Source organism: Oryzias latipes, chromosome 21 (genome assembly GCF_053564925.1).
Source record: "Oryzias latipes strain Hd-rR chromosome 21, Olatipes_Hd-rR_3.1".
NCBI lineage: Eukaryota > Metazoa > Chordata > Actinopteri > Beloniformes > Adrianichthyidae > Oryzias > Oryzias latipes.
In genome coordinates this window covers 9,652,329-9,669,861 of record NC_136257.1, presented here as the reverse complement: position 1 = coordinate 9,669,861, position 17,533 = coordinate 9,652,329, and the positions used below count along the sequence as shown (strand labels likewise).

General features: G+C 40.8%; 1 protein-coding gene across 4 annotated transcripts in view; it reads left to right on the top strand.

The window, feature by feature from the left end:
* The window catches only part of klf12b (Kruppel like factor 12b), a 64,170-nt gene that overhangs the window by 24,212 nt on the left and 22,425 nt on the right, over window positions 1-17,533 (top strand). For 3 of the 4 annotated variants that reach the window (XM_078940035.1, XM_011489305.4, XM_078940034.1), the window contains exons 3-4: window positions 7,908-8,457; window positions 13,023-13,158. In XM_078940035.1, coding sequence (XP_078796161.1) covers window positions 7,908-8,457; window positions 13,023-13,158 — 686 coding nt within the window. Of the gene's footprint in view, window positions 1-2,397; window positions 2,663-7,907; window positions 8,458-13,022; window positions 13,159-17,533 lie in introns of those variants that run through there. The other variant, XM_078940036.1, reaches the window with a different exon arrangement.

Genomic DNA, 17,533 nt, shown 5'->3' with positions numbered 1-17,533 from the left:
TGCTGTTTTTAAAAAAAAAAAAACGTTTTTGTGACCTAGAAAATACACTATGGGGCAACAAGTTTTCTCCATTCTGATGCATCCCCCTATAGACGACTAAATCTACATCTCAATTGATGTTTTTCTAGTCTGAGCTGGCATCTGGCTCAAAACTGAACAGCTGGATAGCTCCAATATTGCTCACCATTTGTTTCACCTGTAATGTTGGGGGCGGGAGGGGCTGTAAGCTAGCAGGAGAGCACATAAAAATAGAGTTCTTAGTAACTGGGAAGGGAAAGGGGAGGTGGGGTTGCTATTTCCCAACAGTCAGAGCCAAATTTCCAATGAACTACATCCGTTCTGCAGAAACTATGTTCTAAAAAAACGATACAGTTTTTTTTTAATGTTGTCTAAAAAAATGGCATAATCCTAATTTAAAGACCACTGGGAACGTTTTGAAAATAGATTTAAAATAAAGATGGGAGTGGGACATTGAGTGTTGCTCAAGCAGTTAATCCCTGTAAGTCTTGATTGCTGTTTAAATTTCAACATTTAATATGATTATATTTTACGAAAGACCTTCTAAAGGATACATAATGAACAAAATCACATTTTCTTTCCAGACCAACTTTCACTTTAGTTATTTTTTTTACATGCAAAAATGTAGAACTGTTATTTCATGAAATGAAGCCTCTCTATACTTCCAATAAGAAGTCAACATTCATGTTAGACTCGTGTGAATTTTAAAATTCAAAAGTCATAATTCTTTAAAGTAAAGCTATCTTAGAACTATCCATCAATCCATTTTCTTCTGCTCATGTTGGCTTTGGTAAAGATGCTCAGACCTTCCTCTCCTGGGGTCACTACCTCCAACTCCTCCATAAGGATCCAGAAGTCCTCCCAGTTCAGCCGAGAGCATGAGCTAGGTCTTCCCTGAGGTCTCAGCCCAGTGGGACATGTTCCCAAACACCTCCCCAGGGAGGCGTCCAAGAGGCATCCGAGCCAGGTGCCAAAGCCACCTCTGCCTTAGTTCTTACCTCAGTCTTTTGGACTGGTATGCTGTTTAGTTTAGCTGAAAGGGCTGAAAAACGTAATATATTCATGTGGTTTGGTTTTGCACACAATGTTAAAAAAGCAGCTCAGCCTACTTACTTACAATTTTGGGGTCATGGGGTCGTTGGAGTATACCCAACCACTGTTGGTTGAAGGCAGGCTACATCCTGGTCAGTTTGCCAGTCCATCGCAGAGTAATAAGGACACATACACCCCCCCACACACACCCAAAAAAGAAAGGAAAAAAAAATTCTTAGAGAAAAATAAATTAGAGCTAAACTAGTCTTCTCAATCAATATCAATAGACACACGTACCTCTTTACTTTTTTTTGCCACACTGTTTAAAACCATTTTTCTTGAATTAAAACAATTTTTTGATCCTCCCTGTGGGATTTGTTTGACTTTTTCTACTTGAAATTAAATCCACAAATTTTGAGTTAATTTATTTGGACCAAAGGTCAACTGATTTTTCAAAACTTTCTAAATGAAGAAGCCTATCTGAAACTTTGATCCAGACCAGTCGTGATGTGGATGTGCCCTTTCAAGCTCCCCTCACACTTGTTTTCAACCTGATTATGTAAAAACCTCTAATTATAAGGTCACTTTCTATTTAGCTGCCAAACCAATGGGAAACCCAAATGGGAGGATCTCTCAGTATTGGTTAAACCGGTTTATGTTTGAGACGTAAATGAAAGTCTAATGATATATTCTTGCATTAATAAGGAAAAAGCTGATGTGGTAAAACTGTGGTCTACTTTTAAGTTGATTTTTTATAGTACCCCTGTTTGTTGGCCTCACTAGTTAAAAAAAAAAAGGAACATGAAGCCTACATGCAGTTTGGTTGCTCTTTGGTCTGACGTACCCACATATAAAGTGGACTTGTTACACACTGAAGCTGTTGCTAGGTTACAAGGGCTGTGTGGCTCTGTGTTTCTACCACAGCTGTGCACAGTGGGCGCACACCACTTCATATTTGTAATCATGAGGAATTAGAGTTCAGTCATTATTGATTTCCATTAATAACATATCAATGACAATTCTGCGCATACTTTATCACCAGGAGGGATTTGTGGGAGAATGGTGCTATATCTTCTATTAAGATCAACCTCATAATGATGCATGCACAAAGTGACAATTGCTAATAACTAATTATGCTATTGTAGTTCTTTTATAGACTAGTCTGGCAGTAAAAGCCCTTTTTATTGATAGGAGATGAATTCTTCTCAGCATGTCTGAAAAGTTGAGACCTGCAACAGATGGTTCTCCTCTGGATGTCCTGCCCACAGCTGTGGACCAATGATTTGAGAGCTCGCGCTGACACCTAATACCTGGGGTTTGAACAATTATTCCACATGTACTGATGTCAGTCAGAGACAGGATGTGAGTGCTGCAGTTCACACAGCTTTGAAGTGCTCCGAGATCCCATCTTGCCCTCACAGACTGAGCTACCCTTCAGACGGAGACAGACAGTTTAGACTGCTGCAGGAATGTGGTCTTCATTTGGATGGCGTGGGGCCAAAGGCTTGCTGGAAACGCTCCTCCTGTTCAATAATTTGCCTGAAAGGGGCTGGAAAATCTGTCCCTCTACCCAGCATCCCCTAATAAAGACAATGCGTGAGGAGAAAGGCAGGTAGGCGGGTTGAGGGTATCTGTGTATGTGTGTCAGTGTGCGCAAGGATGTGTAGGACGGAGCACACGCATGTGTTTCTATCTGTCAAAACAAAAGCGGAGGTGGCTGCAGTTTTCCATTTCTGCTGGTTTGAAGCTGTGTGAAAAACCTGACCCCAAAATGCAAACCGCTTCTGGTTTCCTCTTTTTCTGACATTGATGTTTTGATCTTTTCTTTCGCATCACCAAGAGAACTTTGGACGAGTTAATGGTTATTTTAAGCTTCCTTTATTAAAATATGAACCCTACACTCAGAGTGCATAATAGTAAAAACATTTGACCCAACTTTGACTTGGAGGCTATTTTAGTCACTTTTTTATAGCATCACATTGACCTCTAAGCTATTTTTTGTGTTTACTGGTACACATCTTGTAGAGGCCATAATAGATCATTACAATTATTCAGGTTTACCTTTTATACAATTTTTTATTCTTTTTTTTCAGTCTTGTTTATTCGTTTTTGTTAACAGCAAACAACCTTAGTCAACAAGTTGGCTAATGGGCTAAGATTGTAGGATGTCAGAACACTCCCGATATTATTATTCAATCTCATTTTGACATTGTGTGTTATCCAATGCTACCCATTTTACCTTTACTACGTTTTAGTAAATCATGACAAAATTGGAAAATATTTTCCCCCGCCTTAAATCGACTTTACCTGGCTTAATTTACTCCTGTTGTAGTCATAACTGCCTTACGGGTGGCTGGTTTTGTCTCACGGGATGTGAGACACAGGCGTGTCGTACAGATTTTTTGTTTTTTTCAACCACCCCTTACCCAGAGCCCTGCGCAAGGGGCTCGTTAGTGCTGTTCACATGATAAGTACAAACACTGTGCTTGCAGTCTGACTGTTACAAATAAGGAAATTAGACAGAGCGCACTTTGTCTGGACATCCTACGGGCACTTTTGTATCAAGTGGAGCCAGTATGTGCACCTTACGAATGACAAGAGTCTGGCGACAGCATCAGCGACAGAATCACTTGTACATCATATTTGCGTGTAACTTACATTATTCTTACAAACACTTTATGATCTTGATAATGTCACTTGAGGGACCTGCACGACCCTCAAGGGAGCTGCAAAACACACCTGCGCTCCCCGTAAGATGCGGCCGCACTTGTCTACGACCTTCCACGGGCCCGGAACACCCAAAAATCAGCAAAAACCCCCTTTGTTCCAGATCCGTATGGGTGCATGTGATTATGGGTTTAAGAGTTGAAAAGATTGACTGCAGCAGAGCCACAAATCTAAATTTCAGTCTTTTTTTTTCATGGCAATTACCTCACAAGGTAGTTTTTAAAGTGTCTGCAAACCTTTGCACCTTTTCCTTCTTCTGATGAGCATCTTGAGTATTGAAGTCATTATGTAATGTGTGCACATTTTAGCATCAATTAAGGAACAAACTTCTCACTGTCTTAAACCAGTCACAAGCTGTTCTTAATTCAGTTTCAATAATTCATAAGGAAAGACTGATGAGAGACAACTGTGAGGCTTTGGCTACATAAAAGGGCAATATTGTAAGTGGAGACATAGCACAGCTAACAATGTCGGTTGTGTCCAAGTTCTTTTCTTCCTCACTACATAGTGCATTATTTTATAGAGCTGTCCGAAGCCACAATTCTAAAATCTAGTCCCCTAGAAATTTCCCAGAACTCTTTGCAAAAAAACCAGTGTGCCTTAATGCTCACTAGATTGGCAAATATATACCACAATGAATTGTGTTTAAACAATTTTTGTAAAAAAAGGTATTTTAATTTATTATTTTATACACCATCCAGGTTTTCATCATATGAACACAGTGGATTCGTAAAATTGCTTCCGAATTACTTTAGAATCCATGGCACTAGATAGTTTTTTAGTAGTTTGTTAGTAAGGAGGGAGGGTCATCCATATAATACACTTAAGTGGTTAGCGTAGTCTGCTAACCTGCCTGTCATGCTTCTATAAATGCACCGTCATGACCTTTTATGAGTATTGTTGACCTTCTCTGAGTCCCAAACTGTTTAGTTAAGCTAAAGGTTGGGTCTCTGGTAAAATCTTGACTTGTTGGAAGAGCGGTTTGAACTGGATGTGATCAGTGGTCATTTTTCATCAGAGAAAACAACAATATGTTTGAATATCCGCCTCAGAGGAATCAATGGCTTCAAAGCCATCAGGCAGTGTAGCTCCAGGCGGACTATGGTACGCAGGAAACGCAAACACAAAGATCATGAGCATGCAGCTGGAGGGCAGCTCCAGGCTCTGTTGACGAAGACTAAATCAGGAGTTGATGTAAGGAAACACAAAGGGTATTTTTCTTCACAAACAAATGTTTTAACTAACACTGTGACATTTATTTAAAAAAAAAAAAAACTTGATTTAATCACCAGACAATAGACTTTTGGATAAATCTAAAAAGGAATATTGGTTAAAATATGGAAATCTACTAAACAAGTAGGTGCAGTAAAAAAAGAGAGCCACAGAGAAAACTTTATTCTGCAGTTTTGTCATCCTAACTGATGCTTTATGTCCAATTTCTTCTTAAATACAAGGCCATTTGCAAGTTATTTTGAGATTATGGACACAAAAATATGACAAGTGAATATGATCGTGTTGTAAGATAATCATTTATGCTGTTTAATTGTTTGGATGAATGAACAAATACCTCTAAAATGTCCTTTTCCTCTCTAAAAGTTAGCGTGTTGTCGGTTCAGACTGGGTCACAAAATGAGATCAGCTTATTAACATCAGCTGCTTTATACAGAGTTTGTCATTGTGGCCACATTAATCAGCTGATCTCCACAATCCAATAATAATATTGCATTATTTAACTTTTCCACTTTTTTCTCCGCAACGTCAACTGCTTCTTTTTTTTTTACAGTAACCTTAATAAAACAAGGGAAGTTAAGTTCATTTTTAACTCAATTTTTTTACCTGTACAGATCCAAACCAACCACCAAAAAAAAAAAAAAAACATCAGGTCAAACTAATGTGAATGTGACAGAAAAGCACAGCAAAAAAAATCAAAAACTGGAATTTGAAAAAAGAAGTTTTTAAAGGTTATACAAACATAAATTTAAAAAAACGTTAATTTTAACCCTTTTTAGCTTTTATTACATAAATATTAGTCATAGTCTCCTTTTCAACATCATATTTGTCAACGTATTACTAGTCTATGCAGGAAAATTACAACCAGAGAAGAGAAAGAACAGTCTCAATGCTTGACCCCTTCTCAGTTGAAAAACAATCTGGGAGCTATGAAATATACCATCTCACAAGCTCATAACCTGGATCAGGTCAATTTCCAGGTTCTCTGTGTCTGGTTAAGTACTTTAAGATAAGGTTAATACAAACCACCCACAATGTGTTCTCAGTTTGATTCTGTGTAATATTTAGTGCATTTTACAATTTCTTAAGAAATCAATTTTAAGCAAAGTTAAACTTTTTTAACCATAATGCAACATGTACAGAAACCATAAAAGATAGAAAAGCTGTTCTTGAGTTATAAAAATATAACAAATCATATCAATTGGTCAGGATGAAGAGACTATGTCCCAGGTTTTGCGTTGTTTTTGCTGCTATTTTTGGAGTTCTCTCACACAAAAGGGAGAAACACAAAAGTAATTCATAAAAAAATGTGTTTCTTTAAACTTTGCCAAAGATTAGTCATATAAATATTTAAAATAAAGCTTATAACATTGGCCTTCTAGATTCAGAAAAAGTGTAGTTTCCAGTTGAGTTTAAGGTTTAACACAATGTTCAAAGCTGGTTTAGCATTTAATGTATTTTATTTTTGCTTCTTTTATTTTGTATTTTAATTGCAGCAGTTATTGCTCAATGCTAATATTTGTTTTCAACTGCAAAAATATTGAACTCCCTTGGATTTTCAGTGTTTTTTCTGATGGTTCTTGGTGATTCTTTGCTGATGTGAATGCACACCACTCACCACACAAAGTAGCAATCCACTCCCATTTGTCAAAATCATTTCTTGTGGATATGACTCCTGAAAAATTGCAGTTGAAGAAAAAATAAAAAGCAAAATAATCTTTAATGCCATGCATGGTCCTTGCTGATTCACCCAAATGGTTCTTGGAACCTGCAGACGGATAGAGTGCTTGTGCTACAGCCTGTATGGTGTTACGTTTAAGACGTGAATACTAGAAGCCACCGGCATTGGCCTTAGGTCTCCCATCGCTGGGAGACAGAAGGAGACAGTCAGGAAATTGAGCCCAGATGATGTTTTTCCACCGTCACAAAGGGGATTTAGGAGATGTACACGGAAAGCCAAGAGAGTGGGAGTCATGGAAAGCAGGAGGGAAGGGCACAGAGAGAACGGCCTACGTCAATAGTAAAGAAGTGAAATGAGGAGACTTTGAGAGACGTGGTAGCTCTTGTTTCATCGGGCATTACTCTATCTTCAGGGCCTGGATGAAGACAGTTTAAAGGCTGAATAAATGTTAGAAATGTGGCTTCTCCTTATTTTACTTAAGCATCACTGCAAAAAGTTTGTGATATACAGCTTAATGCTTGACTGTAGTTTGGCAACATACCAGATTTTTGGCCTCACTGGTGTGTTTGAAGTTACGCACACACCAGGAATTTGGCAGCGCTCAAGAACGGACTAAACACGTGATCAAGAACACACATTTGGTCCTTGTGTTCACACAGAGCAAGCAGGGAGGGGCTTCTTCTGCTTTTTCTGTTTCTACTATTTACTGGCAAATGTCTACAGTTGGAAGAGGCTTGGCGCAAAATGTCAAACCCTAATTATTAATTTTTCCTCCATGATACATTTTAGAAATGGTCGCAGGACGTCCCCTTTAATTTACTTCAGCGAATTAAAAGGGACGTCATCCATTCGTCACTACCAGATCTGAGTCCCTGATTGGTCAAAGTTCGACCTGGTTTAACTTGCAATGTGCGTTCAATGGCCCTGCATTTTGTAAGTAGAGCGTGAATGTGGTCGTATAAATGTGCGTGGTCTTATGTGAATGGAAGTGTTTGAATGCAGAAGCCCAGAATGCGTGTTTCCACGCATTTATGGAAAGTTTTCATTTAAAGTGGCTGCTTCAGAGCGCATTTCCTGTTAGGTTGTGTGAACGTAGCTTAACATTTTATTTAGAGGAAATTTGATGCTTTTTTTTACTTTTTCTTTTTTGTATTTCATCTTTTTCTTAATTGTTTTTTAATCACACAACTCTAATATTTATGTTTTTATCCCCCTACAGTCACCTAAAGTGCGCCATTATCCTGTGATGGACGGCATCCCCTTCTATCTCAGCAGAGTTAAACCCGAACATCCAGAAAACCTGTTGGGCTACGACTTGAACTTCCACACACAGACTGAGCCTGTCGACCTGTCGATCAACAAACCCCGCCCCTCTTCCTCATCTACCACCACCACAACCTCCTCGACATCAATCCTCAGATCCGCCTTCTCCCCATCGTCTTTATCGTCCTCCTCCACCTCCTCCTCTTCCTCCTCCTCACCGTCAGTTATCACCTCGGCCTCATCGGTGCTCACACCGGGCCCTCTGGTCGCCCCCGGCAGAGGGTTGAGAGGTCAGCCATATTTGCACATCCTGCAGTCTGTGCCGCCGCCCCCATCCAGCCCTCTGAGCCTGCAGGGAGCAGGAAAGCTGGCCAGCCATGTTCACCGCATCCCAGTTGTGGTACAGTCGCTGCCCCTCATGTATACCACTGCTGTGCGTTCACCCTCCAGCCTCAACAACGCTATGATGCTACCTCTGCTGGAAGAGGCCAAAAGCCAGGGAAAAGGTACGACCGTGTTCCCAGAAGTACTTATGTATTCATAGATCTGACTTTATCCCCCATTTAAACTGGCAAATGTAATTTCACCAGTTTTCTAACAGTTCTTCATCATCCTATTAAAAATGCCCCTTCCTCATAGATGGCTCAGTGATATAACTGACTGATCTATTCTAGACCTGCTATATATTGGGCTGTATTGTTATTGTAAATTTAGTGAACAAACTGCTTGAGTTGTGTCTGAATTTAAAGCGACACAGACAAAGCAAGAATGCAGGCAGCATAGATATAACCATCTGCTATCCACCTGGGTCTTGTCCTTTTAGTTCAAGTCCTATGGTAGTGATTTATATTGTTTTTGGAGCACAAGAGCTTCTTCAGCTTTATGGCTGTTGGAGAGAGATCCCCTTTCCACAAAGAGAAGGAAGAATAAACACCATTTAATCAAAAGCACGGGGTATAACATTGATTAGGAATATAAAAGTCTTGACGTGGAATAAAAGTCACTCAACCAAGAGACCCAAAGAACAGCAGGACACTGGAGGGAAGGGTTCTGAAGACTGCAGACAGAAGAGGATGAAATCCTGAAGTATAGGTGGAGGACTCAGAGCAGATGAAAAGTTTGGATAAATGGCAGTGCAACTCATGAGATGGACTGACAGAAAAAATTAGAGAAGGCAAGAAGATTGCTAATTAGATGAAGGGGAAATAAGTTCCAATTGGCCTAGAGCAATGGGGATAATTACGATCAAAGATGATTGACAGCATGGGAAACTAGAAGTAACACAATGCCCCTTCAGAACAGAAACCACTGAAACTAATTATCTTTATTGAAATTGTGACAAATCTTAAGCTCTGGACGTGTCCATAAAGCAGAATACACAGATGGTTAAAATGGTTCCCACAGGCAAATTGATCTTATTCTACTTTATAATAGAAATTTATAAATATGGGAACAGTCTGTCGCATATAATAATATTAGGAAGTCTCAGAGTTACATTAATAGAGACTTGAATGACACTGTAGGCTTTGTTGCCCTTGCTGTCTTTCTCATCGTCCACGCCTTTTTGAAAGTTCTTTAGTCAGAGTTCAGAGTGTTTTTGTAGAAGTCAAGCATTAAAGTTTAATAAAAACCAATGGTCACTGTTTCCATTCCACTGTTGAGTTGAATAGATCCTCTAGTTGAGCTCTATCCAAACAAAATGATTCAACGGCATCCCTATGAATTCTGGTTAAGCCATACCCAAAATAACTGGGTATGGCGGACCATTGGTCTTTAAAAGCGGTAGAAGAGTTTAGCACGCTTATTGGGTTCATCCATCCATCCAGCCATCCATTTTCTAAACTTGTTTGGTTGCAGCTACCTCTTGACCAAAAGTGGGGTACACCCTGGACATTTCACTCGTCCATTGCAAGGCCATACAGGGAACAACAATCTCACACACTCACATTTACTTGAATGGACAATTTAGAATCCTTTATCAAACTATCAGACTGTGGGAGGAAGTCAAAGTGCCTGGAGAAAATCAACAGATGCACAAAAACATGTAAGCTCCACATAAAAATGGGCCAGCTGGAACTCGAACCATTGCCTTCTTGCAGTGATGCATGAGTGCTAATCACTAAACCACTGTGCACTCATATTGTGTTCTCCATTTGTTAAAACCAATAGCTCCAGTGTTTGCATTCTTTTTTACTACGATAACTCTTCAAACAACTATGCTATTACGTACTTTCTGCAGATTCTGAGGCGGAAAAAAGCAGCGTCGTACTGATATGCAACACTTCACAGTAGTGAAGTGTTTACGCAATCGCCATAAATCACCTGATTCTGACACAGACAAAAGTGGCTTTGAGACTTTGTACAACATTTTGTTACGTATTACTGTAAAGCTGTTTTTCTCTGTGCCAGAATCAACTGATTCACATTGTTCGTGCAAAGGGTCAAAGAGACACACTATGTCTAAGAGCATGTGTTATTTAGGTCTCGCTGGCGACATCTCCGGTGTTAAAGGGTTGATCAGGCATTGACTTTTGAAAAATTGAGCTTTATAAGGTATTGGTTGCTACCCCTTTCCAATATTGACACCAAAAGTTTAATATTAGAAGTTACATGAAGGATACATTAAGTTCTTATGACCCATTAGATGAGATACCATAAGATGTTTGGAGACTGCATAGCTAGGTGTGGGTTTGTTTGTTTTTTCAGACCTGTGGCATTAGTCCTTATTCAAACACCTGAGCTAAGTGAGTACACTGTGTTCCATTACTTTTGCTTACATATGGTCATATTAAGTGACAAGTTGAGGGTACATGTGAAATATCTCCATTAAACACTGTTAGAGACCCAAGCATCCAAACAGAGCACTAATGTTATCCAGGACTGAAGAGACAGTAAAGCTGAGTTTTAAACAGACTAGCACAATTATATAACCTGATGAAGGTACACCATGGACTGAAAGCCACCCCATAATAGACGAGTACTACAAAACACATTTTATTCCATTATGTAAAACAGTGCAGACAGTTTAACAATGAAATGTTGCAGGTATCCAATCTGTTTTTCCCAGGAGGGGGTCCTGAACCCCCTTGTGTTACTGTATTTCATGGTTTGTGCTCGTCATACTATATGTTTTGTGGTTGGTCAGAAAACCTCTGTGAATTTTGATATAATGTGTGCGCAACAACATCACGATTTAGGATTTTAGAGCTTCATTTTGTCCTCAATAAGTCACGGCGCAGTTTGGATAGTTGTTATTGTTTTTCTCCTCTGGTGTTGCCTTGAGTGAGTTATTGGTTTTCTCTCTGGGTGTGGTTTTTTGCTGCCAACTATTGGAAAGGAGCCCACAGTAGGTGTTTCTGCCCAAGCCTGAGCTCCACGCAGGCCAGCTATTGGTTGGAAAAAGGTTGCTTCTTAGGAGGAATCGTTTGGAATTGCACTCACACCCTTGTATGTACTTTCAACGCTAGCAAACAGAAAAATGTAATTAGAGCAAACAGACACTAGGCCAGCTGGGTATGGTGGTCCTTAGAGATGTTTGAGATGTTGGAGATCTGTTCTCAAGGAGAGGACAAGAAAAACACTTTTTAAGAAAAAACAATATAAACCTATATTCAAAATGAATGTTTAAAATATTTTCTCATTAGTTTTTTGTGTATGAACAATAAAGTTCTGGCAATGCAGACTAAAAGAAAGTTTAATTCTGTTTTTATTCTCTTTGGTTCTTTACGCGCATCGACTGACATCCCTTCACAAACGCACAGACACACACACACACACACACACAAGCAGGTTGGCCATCCTCTTCAAGAGAGGGTGGGTACCATTTCTTTCAATGCTGTCTCCCTGTCTCCGGCAGGAGGTTGCCATGGAAACAGGGCTTGACTGGAAACAACAGGAAAGAAAGGAAGAAATCCGTTGCTCTGCCCACCTCTTCACCACTCCTCCTTTGTGTCCTTCGTTCAAAATGCCCCCCCTCTCTTATTTCCTTTTTTCGCTTTTTTTTCCGATTGCATTTCAAACTAATTGCAGGTTTTCCGTCGGGCGGCTGACCGTTCTGCATGTCTTACACTCTACAACAACAGTGTGAACCTTTTAAAGTAAAAGTCCAACTGAGTTAGAGAATTATTTCTGTGCCCACCCCGCACACTCTCCCCTCCATACATACACCCTCACACTCCCTGCTGCCCCTCAGCTCAGTAATAACACCGTGTCTGTTCAAAACTCAAGACCATTATTATGAACCATTACAGCCACAGTCTCAGCTGAAAGGGCAGAGTAGGTGAAGTCCTGATAGCTCAGAAAGGCAGCAGCTTACAGGAGACAGGATTGATCCAGACAGTGATGTCTTATTTCATTTTTTTAGTCACATGTGTACTTGTATCTATAGAATTTTGGCATCCTATTTTTATTTTTTCTAACTCGACCAGCCTATTTAATACATTATTCCTTGATAAAAGAGAAACTGATGGCTTTCCTGATGCACCGTCTGTGTCCATGGAGACGACAAAGAGATAATGGCTCAGATAGAGCGTTGTCCAAAGAAAAGTTCTCACATTTGTGCGCCTCTCCTGTTAAGCACATGCAATGGAAAAATGCCGAAAGTAGCAGGTTCTGCCTCTATGTGGGCTTCTCTCAATCATTGTTTCATGCACTTTTGAGGTACCAGCCAGGCTAATGCATACCCCATATGTTTATTATTCTCACAAAGGGTTTCTGCAACTGCTGTAACAGCAGCCAAACGGTGCTCAGCCCTGCATCTTATCTCTGTGGCTGGAGGTTGATATAGATTGTTTCTGTGTGTTTGACTATGCAGCTCCCGGGTTTAGGGTAACGCTTGACTGCTCTGTCCTGGAGCTGAGCGCTGTGCTTGCTACTACATGCGCAGGGGCATATTAACACATACCAAGGTGTAAGACACTCAATTAAACAGGAAAAAAAACTGTGGGACGGAGTAAAATAAAATAAAAAATGCAATTAGACTGTTTCTAGTGCAAACAATGTGATATGCCTTATACGTTTACACTTCCAGTGTCGTGTGTCAGACTCCTGTGTTTGTTTCCCATCCTCGCAGCACACACAGACCTCAACGGCCTGTCGCCAAGGCAGATCAAAAGTGACAGCGACGACGATGACCTGCCAAACGTCACCCTGGACAGTGTTAATGAGACCGGCTCCACAGCGCTGTCTATAGCCCGAGCTGTACAAGAGTGAGTATCTCTATGCGCCTGCTTCCACTTTTTATCCTCCTGATGCTGAAATAGTATTTCTGTTGTGTTGTGTCCATCACAGTCAAAATCTCCAATAGAGGATAAAGCTCTGTTAAAATATTGTGCATCCAAACACGTTATTGATAAGATGTCTATATATTTTAATGAAATAAGAGCCTTAGAGTTCTTTAAAAAAAGCATATTACCATATAGCAAGAAACCTACAGCAGGAGAGTAGCATTTTATTTGCTTTATCAAAACTTTCTCATGTGCAAACATTTAAAGGCAATTCACCAACCCAAGACACTGCAGAGCCACTGCAAGCCCAGGGAAGGGAAGGGAAGGGAAGGATGTTGTTTGGCAACAGAAAAAAAAAAAACTTAATAAGAGAAATTGTTTGCTTAACGTTACATTTTAAAAGCAATTTTGACACCCTTATGGTTTCAAATCCAAAAAGCATTTAAAGCCACAAGCTTCCTGCTCTGCTCCATTCTGATGCATCCACCTGTAGACGACTAGATCCATGAACCTTTTTGTTTTCTTGGTCTGAGCTGAAATCTGGATCAAAACTGTTTTTGTCGCACCGATAATTTTAGGTTGGGGGTGTGAGGGCCTGTAAGCTCCCTTGTAAGAGCTCTTGTAAGAGCTCATAAACAGAGACCTCTCAGTTAAAGGTGGCGTGAACGGGGGGGGGGGGGGGGTAAAACTGCATGATCATAATAAAAAGACCACTGGGAACACTTTAAACATAGATTCAAAGATGATATGAGTGGGACTTCAAAAAGTATTCCCATGTGGAACTTCAATATTGGAATAGGAATTGGTTTATTTTGGTCACTGCCAACAGGGTCTGCTTTAATTCACGTAAGTGCTAATCATTTGCAAATTGAACATGCAGGAGAAATTAAGAATTGCAATTTGTGCAAGGCCAGAATTTTATGACACCAAGTCTTTCAAGTATTGGAATAGAGCTGGGAAATAAAAAGCCTGAAGTAAGATTTTTTGAGATTTGCACCTCTTTGACACTTCGCACCAATCCTCTCTCAACTGTAGGTGGTGGACATGTGCTAGTAAAGGTAAAAAAAGGAAAATAAGAAAAAACCCTCACTGCTTTTCCAGTGTGAAGACCACGGGCTAAGCCAGGGGTGGGCAATTAATTTAACTCGCGGGCCACATTGGGTTCTAAAATTCAATAGAAAGGCTGGACCACGAGCAGATGCATGGACTGAGAGTGATATAACATGGAATGCAGATGAAAACATTTATATTGAAAATTATATTCTAAAACAGAATATTCTAAAGTTTTTAGTTTAAAAACTTTTTTTCCCATTTTAGATCACTTTTTTTATTGTGAAGCCCTTTGGTACCTTCAAGGAGTTGTGAAGTGCTATATGAATAAAGTTTCATCCATTCATGATCCTTTTAATAAAATAAATAACATTATTTATGAAATAAAACAATGAACAAATAACACTCTCTATGATTTTCAAAGACAAAAATTCAGGAAAAATATACTGATACATTTAAAAAAATAACTAAATAAATAATGGATCCTCTCCCATCATAATTCCGCAGAGACTTTGAGCTCATCACGCGTCTCACAGTTTGCGCAGCTACACTGTGTCCTGCGCGTCTGTTTCTCAACCAGTAATTATGAAAAAGCTAATTTCTATTTCTTCTGTTGCAGCTAAGCTTATATCTGTGTTACCTTTTCACCAGTACAGAGTTCCCTCGTTTATTGCAGGAGTTTCGTTCTAAAAATAACCGTGATCGGTGAAATCCACGCAGAATGATTACAGACGTTCATGGCAGTAAAATTCCTCACTGCCTAAATACACTTTTCTCAGACAGACATGAACATTTTCACCCTTTTCTCTTGTTTAAATTCTCAAACTTTCATAGAAATTGAGTACAGGATCTTAGAATGAAAACAAAGATCTGATCGATCACAGATTTCTGATCTGAAGAGCTACGCGTTTCTGTACAAGAGACATGGCACAGAGTGAGACGGGGTCTCCAGCCAATCAGGACACAGAACAGGGTAGCAGCATGATCGCTCTAAAAGAATGAGCTAAACCGGGAAAGATGAACTCCGACGAAGAAAGGGAAGACTGTCTTCTGTTCTGTTTGACAGAGATTTTTAGAGGGTTTCAGGTTGGAGCACAGACTGCTGAAGGGGGGGAATAAAATGTCACGTCTTGATGGTGTTGCCAGATTAAAAAAAACAAAAAAAAAACATGGGTCTCTGACATTGTTCAGCGGGCCGGACCAAACATGGAGACGGGCCGGATCCAGCCCGCGGGCCGTAGTTTGCCCACCCCTGGGCTAAGCACACGTTCTTGAATGTGCATCACAAGCTCAGTGTGTACGTAGTTTTAGATCACATTGACCTTGTGATCTTTTTATTAGATAAGACTTAAGGAAATCCATTGAGGAAATGTCCAGCCTTATCCTATATAATCAAAAACCAGCCCTCTATTGAACGTTTGTTTTCAATCAAAGTTAGATTCTATCAAACTTCGTTCGCTGTCTGTAAAGCTTAACTTTCTGCAAAGATGTCTGGCTTTTATAGACTCTCCTTACTTCCTTACCTACTCCTCCTCTAAAGGACTCTGTGCTGTGAGCGTCCTTTCCTTTCCAGGGCATTCCAGCTAATTTTGTTCTGATCAAAAGCAAGACATCAGATATAAAATAAAGATTTAGCACAGTGCTTTGCTCCTTTACAACTGCCCTTAGAGGGGCCAAACTTTCCAAACTGGTCAGGCTTTTATGTGGACCAACTGTCTTCCCGCTCGTCGTTAGCGAGACGAAAGCAAGCTCAGCTCGCTTTGTTTTTTTTGTTGGGCTTTTTTTGTTGTTTTTTTTTGCGGTAGCGCCACAGCTTAAAAAGCTGGCATCCTGCATTAGACATCATTATATGATTTTGTTTTCTAAAACTCCATTTAGACTAAATGTAGTGGCAGCACGTTGTGGTTTTTACAAAATGGCATTGTCGCTTTGGGCTATTCAGCAGAAGGAGAGGGTTACAGGGAGGCACACTTATTGTGGGATTCAGGTTTCATTGCAGGTTATTGAAAGGGACAGGCATGCTCCTGAGTGCCACACGTGGGCACCCATTGGCCAGAGGAGAACAGAGGTTGGCAGGACCCAACCTTACGGTGCCCAAGCCTTCACGATGGAGATAAATCACCAGCCGGGCTTAGCAAAATCCCGCCAATGCCCAGCCCACACACTCACTTGTGTGTGCAAAGTGCAGACGGTGCTGTGTGGAAACCTTCCTCCTGTAGGCACTCCGTGTGCATCTGAACAGAATATGTGTGGTACTAATCCTCCTGGTGATGTGCGTTTTGTACTGTATGCGTGCACGTGTCTCTGCACAGTGGACAGAACAGCTGGTTCCAGGGGGAGGTCAGCCATTGTCAACAGGAACACAGACTTGTGTGCTTGTTTTTTTTAGAGCGAAGCGGCCATGCAGCCTTGTTGAGTTAAGTGCTGGTTCAGCCACAAAGAAGAAGAAAGCTGGTTCCTGTTTTCACACCTCACATGTTATAGACATCCCTGTGACATGTTGCTCTGCTCTGTGGCTGTTTTTTATTTTTTGGTTTGCACACAATGTGCGCCCCTGTGAGGCCAGAGAGAACAGCTTTGTATAGTTTGGCACCAAATGTACACATGCAGTCTTCCAGAGAGCATCAGAGAGGAGAGGTGCAAGGGTGGAGGATGGGAGTGCCTGCAGCCTCCAATCCAGGTATCCATATATAAATAAATGAGTGAAAGGCGAGAGTGAGGTTGTGTGTGTGTGTGTGGGTGTGTGTGTGTGTGTGTGTATGTATCATGTGCTTCCTGGGCAGCCTCCTCCATATTCATGTGTTTCCCTGGGGACGAGTGGATAGGCTATTGTGGGAGAGTGCAGCTTAGAGAGGAAGACAGAAGGAATAGAGGTGTGTGTGTGTGTGTTGGGGGTAGGGGTTTGTGTTGAGAAGGTTGTCTCTGCTGAAGTCTGGCCGGTCCCCAAGGACCCAGGGGCTGCGGAGCAGAGCAGGTGGAGGGGTGAGACTCTGGGTAGGATCCTCGGACAGGTACAGGAATGCCCAGTGGCCAGTCTCCCAGGGCACACACAGACTCCCTTTCCTGTTTTTCTTGATAATTTCATGTTTGTGTTTGAGAAGCAGCCAGCGCTGTTGCCGTCTCGGAGCTGGTGTTGTGACCCGGCTATCCGTGAGAAGTCAGAAAAATAAAGTGTTGTTTTCGTATGGCGAGAAAGCCCGGATACAGGTGACACATTCCCTCCCTCCGCTTCCAGTCTTTCTGCTACGCCTGTGAGGGGAGGAAGAGGGGAAGAATAGGGCGGCAAATGCACTAAAACAGAGGTCAG